The 12,256-nt window shown below is 36.4% G+C and overlaps 1 protein-coding gene across 1 annotated transcript in view; it reads right to left on the reverse strand.

The window, feature by feature from the left end:
• PDE5A (phosphodiesterase 5A) overlaps positions 1-12,256 on the reverse strand; it is a 191,656-nt gene that overhangs the window by 75,971 nt on the left and 103,429 nt on the right. Inside the window, exons 8-9 of the mRNA XM_007952375.2 lie at positions 10,054-10,162; positions 7,971-8,058 (exon numbers count right to left, since the gene is read on the reverse strand). Of these exons, the coding sequence (XP_007950566.1) occupies positions 7,971-8,058; positions 10,054-10,162 (197 nt within the window). The remainder of the gene's footprint in view (positions 1-7,970; positions 8,059-10,053; positions 10,163-12,256) is intronic.

Raw genomic sequence — 12,256 nt, forward strand, 5'->3', positions numbered from 1 at the left:
CGCATCGTAAGTCACTTTAAAAAAAAAACTCTGATCTGTACAACCATAAAACAGAACAATATTCAAAAAATATTAGGGGAAAACCAGAAGCCATAAAGTTAGACAGTAAACAATCAATGTTCCCTTGTTCTATTAAGAGTTCACAAAGCACTTGTCCATACATGATCTCATGTGATCATCACAACAGTTCTGAGAGCTACTCAGCACTAAAGGCACTTCTGGAAATTAGGCTGAAGGAAGTAGATGACTTCCAAAACCAAATTGTTATGTTTCATTTTCTGTAATTCCAGAGATGGTATGTTCTTACCAACCATAGTTTTACTCCCAGCTTTATGACAGAGCAGAAGCTCAAATTTTACACCATACATGTGGCCTTATATCATTTCAACCACACAACCCAGACTCCCCAAATTAGCACCCTGTGGTATGGACATGTAAGCCTACCCTTACCATCTTGCAAATATTCCCCTTCCTGAAATTGTCATTTGCCAATTAGTTTTTTTGCTGTATAAAATACTTAGTTTTTCAAGTAGTCAACTATAGTAATACTTTTCAACTACTATGCTTTGAAAGAGGCTTCCCCATTTTAAGATTATAGATAAATTTTTATTTTTTCTAGTGCTTTTATAGATTAATAGTATTGTATTTAATCATGTAATCCAACTTAATTTTTCCAAAATTGTTACTGAATTTTATACCTGAATAATAAAGCTATACTTCTTCCAAGACAGAAATGTTCATTCTTCTGGAAGTCCATTGTAGATTTAAAATTCTTTGCCAACACCATAATTCAAAGGCATCAATTCCTTTCTCATACAGATACTACATATTTCTGGCCACATTTATTCCTAAGTGTTCTCTCTCTCTCTCTCTTTCTCTATTTAAATTGTAAATGTGATTTTTTTTCCCTATTATTATTTATCTAAAAAAGTTCTCTTGACATATTAATTTTTCTATAACTTGGTGGGACTCATTAACAACTTGCAATACGCAGATGGCACAACCTTGCCTTCTGAAAGTGAAGATGACTTGAAGCACTTATTGATGAACATTAAAGACTACATTCTTCAGTATGGATTACATCTCAACATAAAGAAAATAAAAATCCTCACAATGGGACCAATAAGCAACATCATGATAAATGGAGAAAAGATTGAAGTTGTCGAAGATTTCATATTACTTGGATCTGTAATCAACACCCATGGAAGCAATAGTCAAGAAACAAATATGTCCTGGAGGAAGTGCAGCCAGAATGCTTCTTGGAAGCGAGAATGGCCAGACTTTGTCTTACCCACTTTGGTCATGTTGTCAGAAGGGATCATTCCCTGGAGAAGGATATCATGCTTGGTAAAGCAGGGGGTCAGGGAAAAAAGGGAAGACCCTCAATGAGATGGACTGACACAGTGGCTGCAATGATGAGCTCAGGTATAGCAGGGATTGTGAGAATGGTGCACGATTGGGCAGTGTTTCCTTTGGTTGTACATTGGGTCACTATGAGTTGGAGCCTACTTGACAGCACCTAATAACAACAGCAATAAACTTTTAATTATTACTCTATTTCTTCAATCAATCCTTAGAGCTATACTCTATATTTATTTTTACTCTGTAGATTTTATAATCTTAAACTGTAATTTCTTAATTTTGTACATTTTTTCTCATTTTCTTCCAGTTTTTACTGCCTCCACAGCCTTATTTCCCAGCATTATTATAACTAAGTATAATTTAAAATTCTCCAATTGAGAAAAAAAACTATATACTTTTATTAATACAGGTGATATGTTCCATGGAAGACACTGTATTGTTCAATTACACTTATATTAGAAAATTCCTAGCAAGTATTTTATAAATAGTACAGTTAATGACACTGCCAAGTGATAAAATTTAATTTGAAAAATAAAATGAAGGAGAAATCAAATTTAAAGCGATATTATTTTAGAATATCAATGCCTTGATATCCTACTGTAAGATGAACAGACTATCTCTCCAAGAATTCACCTTATTTAAAGGTCCACACCTGAGTAATTTGTAAACAAATCAAAATAAATTAACAGAGTAAGGTAAGATGATAGGATACTTTGAATCAATTGATGATTGAACAATTTATTCAAGTCCTATTCAGAGATCAAAATTGGAGACCCTGGATAGAGTGGGAGGAAAAATGTGGAACAAAACTCAAAAACACAAAAATGAACAGAATTACTGATCGGATTAGACACTGGTGGCACCCCCAAGACTATGGCCCTGGGTTATCCTTCGGGCCTGAAAATGGACTCACTTCTGTGGATTGGCTCTCAGCACAACAGTAGAAAGACTCACAAGCAGAACATCTACCCAAGGGAGATTTACCCACCTACCCGAGGGAGATGAACCCCTTAGATCAATCAATCAGCCCTGGGCCATCAGAGGGGCAGCATTCACATAAAGGGAAAGCTGGACGGATAGGAATGCATAGTGAAGAAGGGCACAGGGAAGGGGTAGTCACAGGGAGGAGAGGGAGGGATAGTTTTTTATGGTTGGGCATTGTAATCAAATGTGCATGAATTGTTGAGAGTAAAACAAATCTGCTTCGTAAATTTGCACCCAAATCACAATTAAAAAAAAAAAAATGGTGTGGGGGGGGATGCCAATTCAGAAAAATCTCTGTAGGCATACAGGTCTTTTGCACTATTGTGTCAGCATAAAACTGTTCCAGAGGGTTTTCAAGGCTGTGACCTTTCAGAAGCAGATTACCAGGGTTTCTTCCAAGGCACCTCTGGGTGGGTTTGAACAGCCAACCTTTTCATTTAATAGTCAAGCACTTAACCATTTGCACCACCTAGGGACTTCCATTTTAGTGCTGCCAAGGAGGTGAAACAGTACCTTTTAGAGCATCAGACTAACATTGGTGTTTGATTAATTCAAACAGGCTAACAGAACAAGTCTGAATGTGTAAGAAACTTAGAAAAGTCATTGTTGAAATAAAAAAAAATTAGAACCTTCTTAAAGTGTAAGGTAAGAGAGAATTAGATAATAACTAGTTTAGAATATTTAGTAAGAAACACATACTTCTCTCTTATACTTCTCTGTCAATGTGTAGCACAGCACTATAATTTTTTTAAATCATATTTCTTCACTAACAAAGAGTTGAAAATGTACGTTATGTGAAGTGGAGATAGTATTCTCAACACTTTTTTTTTTTTTTTGGTTTAAAAGTGTAATGGGACTAAGCTGTCCTGAAATTTGTATGGAAAATAGGCATTAAAAATTCCTGGTAAATCCAGTATGGAAAAAGGCATGTTGAGCCTAAAAAATAGGGTAAATAATTGGTTAAAATAAGTATGTTTTGAATAGGAAATATATTTCCTTAATAGTTTTGGAGGCAAAATAATGGAAACACTGTATTAGCTGAGCACTAAGAAAACATCTGATATGAAACAATACCTCAGGGAATAAATTTGATGATACAACAGCCCCCGTACTGGTCTAATGTCTATAATTTCATCTAAATGTCAGTAATGGGAAAAAATGAGAGGGAAGGAAGATTACAAAAAACACATGGGCCCATCTGTCTTTCTGCATGTAACTCTATGGAGATTCTTAATTAGAATTACATAATAGTGGAATCTGGCCTATAACACATAAGAGAAATTATCTAAAACCATGACCTTTTCCATGCTGCATCAATGGGGACATAAGTATGGTCCAGAATACAAATCGTTTGTTCTGTCACACTTATAAAACAGCAGGGAACACTGGAAACTTTCTTCCACGTAGCTGGAATTAATTTTAGCTCCTCAAAAGCCCCCACTAGGGGAATAATTTCTTCTTTCTCCCTCCCTGCCTCCCTCCTTCCTTTTTTCTTATTTATAGGAAATTTTTCTTCTCCAAAAACAACATTTGCTTACTTTTGGCTCTGTTAGCAAGTACGGTGAGAGAAAATGTGTGCCAAGAAAAGTCTGGAATTATTTCAATTGTTATTTTTTTGCTTACTTGTCTGAAACAGTGACAGGATCATTTAATGTGAATCTCTAACAGATCTGAAAAGTTATTTAGCACACATCCCTCAGAAACTAAAACTCAGTAAAAAACAAAACAGTTGCCATTAAGTTGCCATTGACTCATAGTGACCCCATTTGTGTCAGAGCAGAATTATGCTCTATAGGGTTTTCAATGGCTTATTGTCTAGAAGTCAATTGCCAGGTCTTTCTTGCAAGGCACCTCTGGGTGGTCTCTAACTCCCAACCTTTAGGTGAACAGCTGAGAGTGTTAACCATTTACATCATATGGGGATTGCAGAGGTGAGTCATGTGCTCATAATCACTTCAGTGGTTAAAGGAAGCATGGAGCAAATAGGTAGCTGAGACTCCTATTCCCAGTCCTTTGCTCTTTCCATTTCACCTGACTAGTTCTTATTTACCATATGCACAAAGAGATGAAGGACGCATGATGTATAACTTCCTCCAGCCACTCCCCATTCTCAGTAATTATTTCAAAAAGAAGCTACTAAGGAAAAGGGAAGATGTGACTTAATGTGGCAAACTATCACTCTGTCCTCCTTTTTACGAAAACTTAGTAAATAATGCATACCTTCTAGAATTTAATTCCACATTTTCAAAGGTCAAAGGTTGTTGTACTAAGTCTTTTACTTATATCAAAAAGCCTGTAACATTCTTAATGTAGCTATTTCCCTTGGTCTCCCTAGCAAATAAAATTTTATAACATTAATTTACACCATATTGTAGGGCACCCTCAGCGGTTTTCTTTTATTGTTTATGTTGGAGCTCAGACTGGTGATAATCTTTAAAAGAGAGATTACTTATTCATTCACCTCAGTTTTTTCTCTGAGAACTGTGTAAGAGAGAAGTTGACCAAATAGTCCAGCAGGGAGCTGCCAGACTAGCTTCTAACAGGCTTTAACACACAATTTACCAGGGTCAGGATCTGACCCTACCTTGTAGTTTTAGAAACTAGAGCCATCTCTCTGGAGTGAAGTCACATGAATTAAGTCCACAAGATTGACTTATAAAACTAGAAGAGTATTAATTTAAATGAGAAATCAATCTGTCCCAGAGATAAGAGTACGTATGTGCACCTGCACCTCCAGTCAATTGCCTCAATTCCCCACTCACTATTACATAATCATTAGCAGCTGTCAAAGCAACCAACATATTTGAAGGTACATGAATAACACATTCTTTTCCTATACGCTAATACCTCTGAAAGAAAAATCACAATCAGAATAGGGGAAGTCAGACTGGTGGGTCTGGAATCAGAACAAGGGTTGTCAGATTCATGGAATGTTTAATTGCATTAAATCAATGTGTCCATCTCATAGTAAGGAAGCTTATAAGCAAAGGGGCTGGACTTGTTGAGAAAAATATTGCCTACTACCTGCTGCACCAATCTCCACCTAAGCTCACCATGTGGTGAAACTACTCGATGAACATTGGTATAGCTCTCTACCTCCATCTCTATGTTAGGCACAGAGGATCTCTGCACAACTTGGAGAAGCACTTTCAATATTTGTCCTTAATTTCTGTTTTTCTTCAATAAAGTTATAATCTGGGAACTATTCAGTCTTTTTAAGGTAAATTTATATATCTGAGCATTGCTCCATACCCATTGAGTCATATAATCCTGACTCATAATGACCCAACAGATCAAAGTAGTACTGCCCCATAGGGTTTCCAAGGCTGTAATTTTTAGCAGTATGAACCACTGACCTTTGGTTAGCAGTTGAATGCTTTACCCACTGCACCACCAAAGCTTCTTAGCATTGCTTCCTAAGAGCTTTTATTTAAACATTTACCCTTTAAAAAAACTCATTATTTCCTATGAACCCTTTTGCACATACAGTACTGCATTGTCAGTGAAGGCAAACATGGGTAAATGGATGGACAGATGGGTGGACAGGCTAAACGATAGGTATGTCTTTGAAATGGGGAGTGTATTCAAGAACACATAAAGGGTTGGCAGACAATGGTCCTGTAAGTTTATGTGAATGATCAGAATTCCCAGGTGTATAGTAGAGCTGACAAGGGGCAAGGTTGTGGTCACTGCTTGGTCACAGCCAGCTACCCAGAGGGACCGAGTAGTTGAACATGCAGGCTTGGGACCATAGTCACAGGGGACATCAAGCTCAATTGGCATAACATACTATATAAAACACCTCCTACTTTGGTGAGTAGTGACTGTGATCTTAAAAGCTAGCAAGCTGCCATCTAGATGCAATGATGAGTCTCTCCTCATCCAGAGCAAAGAAGAATGAAGAAAACCAAAATTCATGGAAACAATTAGTCCTAACGACTGGTACACCATCTGATTTGCAGCCTATAAAACTATGAGACCAGAAAAACTAGATGGTGCCTGGCTACCACTGTCATCCACTTGGAAGGGGATCTACATAGGAGATCCTGGGTGGAGAGGGAGAACAATGTGGAACAAAACTCAAAATCATTTGGAGAAAAAAAAAAAAAAAAGGTGGGGACCAGGTTTGCTGGTCCGATAGAGCCTGGTAGAACCACTGAGATTATGGCCCCTAGCTGCCCTTCAGGTCTGGAATTGAACTCACACCTGTGGTTTCCAGCCAAACAAAATACAGGCATATGAGTTGAACATTTACCTCAAGTAGATACACTCTTTGGAGAGAACAATCATGGAAGAAAGAAGGGCTGCTTATGCACAGGGAGACAGCTCAGGGGGCAGGAGTGTACGGAGGGATAGACACTGGGAAGAGGTAACTATGAGGAGGAAGTGGGAGGGGAGCTGTTGCATTGTGGTAAACTGTGGTCAATGACATGAGACAAAGTATATATGAACTGCTGTATGGAAAGTGAATTTGCTCTGTAAATCTTCACCCAAATTACAATTATAAATAAATAAATAAACTCATTATTTCCTTTATTTCCAAAGTTCTGGGAGAATGTTAAAAATACATACTATTTACAAAATGTGAATTATTCATGAGTGGTACATAAAAATCCTAATTTTTAGCCCTATTTTTAATGTAACTTGCAATACTAAGAAACAAGTATGTTGATAATAGTAAACATCACTGCATTTTTCTGAGAATGCACTGTTCCACCATTGTTGAGGTACTGGTTTTCCATAACCTTCATACATGAATGTAAGCTCAATGGGGGGCAGGAATTTCCGCTTTTTTCACTGATTTATCCCAAGCACCTATTTGATATTGAGTCAATACCAACTCATGGTGTTGTGTGCAGAGTAGAACAGTTCCATAGGGTTTCCAATGTTGTGACTTTTTGGAAAGAGATCATCAGGTCTATCTTCAGAGGTACCTCTGGGTGTATTTGAACCACCATCCTTTCGACTAATAGTCAAGTGCTTAACAGGTTGAGACACCCAGGACTCTAGAACAGTGAAGTGTTCAAAATACTTACTGAATAAATGAATTCAACCTATAATTAAACCACATGTTAAAAACAAAAATATTTCAGAAACCAGGAAATAAGTCTTAAACAAAATACATGATCAATTTGAAGTTTCTCACTTAGTCTACTCACTTTCAGCACAAAATCATTCTTAAACAATAAATTCTAATGAAATAAGACTATAATAATTATATCATGGAGCTCTGGTAGCGTAATGGCTAAGACACTTGCCTGCTAACCAGACGGCTGGCGGTTCAAACCCACCAGCCACTCCTCGAAAGGAAGGTTGGGCAATCCTACTTCTGTAGTGATACTGCCTCGGAAACCCAAGGAGGGGTCGCTATGAGTCAGGTTTGACTCAACAGCACATAACAACAACAAAAACAACAACATTAACACATCAAAGTTAACAAGGTATCTAATAAAGTGTATTGGTATTAATCAACATAAAACATTTCAATATTTTATCATTCCAATTTTTATCTTCTTTCATGTATTTTATTCTTTAAATTGACATTTGAAATAAAAAAAAACTTTCCAGGAATACATATTTTCTTTTATCAGTAAATAGTAGTTATGTTAATGGAAAGGTTTTACCTATCACTTTATTCTTCTTTCCATTTTTTATAGGTGTACAAAGCAAACTTCCAATGTGCTGCTGGTTTATAGTTCCTGTGTTTTCATTCTAAAAAAAACGAAATAGCAAAAAATTATGAAGGGATGAAATTGTCTGTTAGATGCCAAATATTTAATAGTCTCATCTTTAATTAACTGAAGATAACAAAGTACAATAAATGTACAAATTATACTGAAGTTTACGTAAATGCAACAGAAAATAATCACTCTTCATTAAAAAATTGTACCCTGTAGTTTGATTTTTTTTTTTATTTTAAACTTTTCAGAGTAGTTTTTCCTTAGTATCTACTATACTGGTATACCAAACTGTCGTCGAGTTGTATCCGACTCATAGTGACCCCACCTTGGATTTCTGAGGTGGTAACACTACAGAAATAGATTGCCCAACCTTCCTTTCGTGGAGTGGCTGATGGGTTTGAACTGCCAGCCTCCAGTTAGCAGTCAATGCCTTAGGCAAGAGGGGCAGAATAGAAAAGCATTACATTTCCTTGGGCATTGCTGTTGTACACCACTGAGTCAATTTCAACTCGTACCAGCCCTATAAGACAGAGCAGCACTGCCCCACAGGGTTTCCTAGTATGTAATCATTATGGGAGCAGATCGCTAAGTCTTTTCTCCTGCAGAGCTGCAGGGCTGGGTCCAAACCACCGCCCTCTAAGTTAGCAGATGAGCACTTAATCATTGAGCCATGAGGGCCCCAACCTAGGACACTACATGTTACAAATTGTCCTGCTTTAATAACATTACTGTTTCTATTATCCATATTATTAAGTTCTAAAAGTTGTCCTAGATATGCACTTAGCAAAATCAAGGCAATTGCCTCAATGTGCAATGCTTTCTAAAATGAGAGAAAATACTAGAATTCAGTTTTCATTGTCTGAGAAAATATTAGAATTCAGTTTTCAATGTCTGAGAAATGGATCTTTGCTGCTTTGCTAATTCAGGGAAAATAGATAACCATTTTCACACAGAGCTACTCACAGAGGTAGATTACCAATTGACATTGCTTGACTCATCTGAAAATTTTTCAGGATAAATTATCCATTTTCCCTGAATTAGCACAGGCTTTTTAGACTTAGCTGCTCAGCTACTAACCAAAAAGTTGGCAGTTCACACCTACCCAGCAGCTCCAGAGGAGAAAGACCTAAATAGATCACCATTTTTCATACAGAGCTATTCACAGAGGTAGATTACTGATTGACCTGGCTTGACTCATCTGAATCTTAATTTTTGAGGATACACTTAACAACTCTAGCAATACTATTTTAGGTATGTTGTTCATACTAGGGTGCTCTAGTGGGGCAGTGCCTAAGGCACTTGACTGCTAACCAGCAGGTTGGTGGTTCAAACCCACCAGGCACTCTGAAGGAAGGTTGGGCAATCTACTTCTGTAGAGATACTGCCTCGGAAACCCAAGGAGGGGTCGCTATGAGTCAGAGATGATTTGACGGCACATAAAAACAACAACAACAACAACAATATTTGATATTATGTAGGTAAATGTTAAATTACTTCAACATTAGTTTATGATAGTTCATTAATACACTTAAAAAACAAAAAACGATAAAAGTACAGAAAATAATACCAAAGTATATGTGTTGTTATTAGGTGCTGTCAAGTGTTAATTCTGATGCACAGTAACCACACATGACAAGGCAGAATTGCCCCATAAGGTTTTCTTGGTTGTACTCTTTATGGGAGCAATTCTACTTTGTCATGTGTGGCTACTGTGGGCAAAATCAATTTGAGAGCACCTAATAACAGTATACACACTTAGGTATTATTTTTTGTTTTTTAAGTGTATTAATGAACTATCATAAACTAATGTTAAGCACCTAATTAACCAAGGCTCCTTTTTAAGAACAGATGACCATCTCTAAAGAGACAGTATGAGCTGTTTTATTCTTCCTTGTCTGATCAAGGAAAGGAAAGATAGCTCTTGAACAACAAGCCAGAGTCAGTCCTTCAGTTGAAGAATAACTCTTAGTACAGATCTGATGAACAAACAACCTTCTAGCATAAAGTCTGAAACTGAGTTACTTACTGTCCAGGGAAATCTTTTGTCCTTACTGACATCTGGGATATTAAGTGGTTCCATAGTATTCTTGACATACTGAGCATACATGTAATTGATTTTGTTTGCATCACGTTCCCTGTGGAATAACAAATATGAAGGTTTTTTTTTATTTTCTGTGCAGTGACAAAACATGAGCAAAACAGAGTTAAAGAAAGGTTTCTAGGAGAGACAAACTAGTCCCAAATTTTAGGGAAAAATATGCATTTTAATTGGAAAAGTCAGCTTTAATTGTTAATTATAACTTTGATAATTACTATACTTACAATGTTTTTAAAAGGGATAAGTTTACAATTGTTAACTGTCCAAAACCCAAACTCACTGCCATCAAGTTGATTCTGACTCACAGCGATCCTATGGGACAGGGCAGAACTGCCTCTTAGGGTCTCCAAGGCTGTAAATCTTTACGGAAGCAGACTGCCTTATCTTTCTCTTGTGGAGCAGCTGGTGGGTTCAAACCACCAACCTTTTGGCTAATAGCCCAATCCTTTAACCATAGTGCCACCTGAGGTCCCTATCAACTGTCTATAGCAAGTTCAACAAAAGTCATACCAATATTATTATCACTCTTAATATGTGTGCTTATTTTGTGACATTCAATGTAAAATTTGCATGGCTCCCTCTCATGTCTTACTTTTTTCATCAGATTATAGAAAGACTAAGGTCTAGTGTTTGTTTCATTTTCTAAGTTATTCATTTTATCTATCCATTCAATAAAATGATCTTTTACACATTACATGACCAAAGGAGAAATCAAACAAGTTTTTATTAGCTCCTATTTCTGAGTGAGTCTTTTTTCCTTTTTCTTGTCTCCTCTTACTTAACATCATTCCCTTTATTCAATTTCTTCTCTACACTCTTTTTTTGTATGCTTTGAGACTCCATAATACTCTCTAAAACTAAAAATTAATCCTCCTCAAATTTTTTTTTTTAATTTATACTATTTTTACCAGCCCCCCACCTCTATTTCTTGCTTAATAGATTAAAAATAAAAGCTTAATCAGCTGTAAGAGGGAACATTAATATAGTGATAGTCCTGGGGCTAGTGAGAACAGAATAGGACATGATTCTTTCAGGAAACTTGTGTTTCCTGGTGATGGTGATGAATTCGGCAAAGAGGATGAGGTGACAGAAATTTACTTTAGCTTTAAGGCTATTCCTATCTTAACTGTACTATCATTAACTAAGCAAATAGGAAAGCCTAATAGTGAGAGATATTGCAAAATAAAATATAGGCCTCGGAAAATGTTCATTTGTTCTCAAAATTCCAGTATTTTGCCTATTTTCTATGCTTTTTACCCAACTATCAAACTGCTCTTGGGACTAGAGGTTTCAAATTGTGTTCTTAAGTGATCACTAAGAAATCTACAAAGATTTTTGAAGTCTGAAGTCTCATTCCTGACCAAGATTTGTTAGTCTTTTCTTTCTTTGCTGTATATTTTAGTTTAGCTATAATTTGGTCAAATCACATACTGATCAGATAGATGTCCAGTATTCTGTATGAGTGAAAAAAAAATAAATAAAAGGAAATGACAGATGAGTTACAAAGAAGTAAATGAATGTTATATTGAACATCTCCCAAGCCTAGACTGATCTTCTGTGAAGGCATGCAAACTATAGTTAATATGTTATACAAATCAGGCCTCATACACGCAAATGGTTTATATTTCATATGAGTCATCTCGGTGGCATTCAAAAAAAGATTGTAAGTATAGGCTTCAAGTTTACAAAATAATTTTTGAAACAAAAAGAAATTAAATTGAAAAGCCTCATGTAAAGAAAATAATAAGAAGCTAAATTAAAGACAAGAAAATTTAAAACGAGGCCATAGATAAAGAAACACATTGGAGAAGTAAGATAACTTTGTCCAAAGCTCTTTAAAAATTATAATAATATTATTAACTATTATTATTATCATTAAATTGATAATGAAGAAATCTGAAATAGTTAAATATCTTGCAAAGATCTCAAAATCAGACTTACAGAAGTTGATATATAGAAATGCAATCAGCCGAAGGGATTAGGTGAGGAGGGGAAACTCAGGGATGCCCAAAGAAGCAGGCCAGAAGAGCAGGAGAAAGGTGATTAAAAGACAGGAAGCCAGACAGAGGAACAGTCAGCCACATTGACCCAGGTGGGGGGATAAGAGAGGTCTCCAACAGCAGGACAAACT

Source organism: Orycteropus afer, unplaced genomic scaffold (assembly GCF_000298275.1).
Source record: "Orycteropus afer afer isolate SDZICR_OR568_19922 unplaced genomic scaffold, OryAfe1.0 scaffold00332, whole genome shotgun sequence".
In the NCBI taxonomy this organism is placed as follows: Eukaryota; Metazoa; Chordata; class Mammalia; order Tubulidentata; family Orycteropodidae; genus Orycteropus; species Orycteropus afer.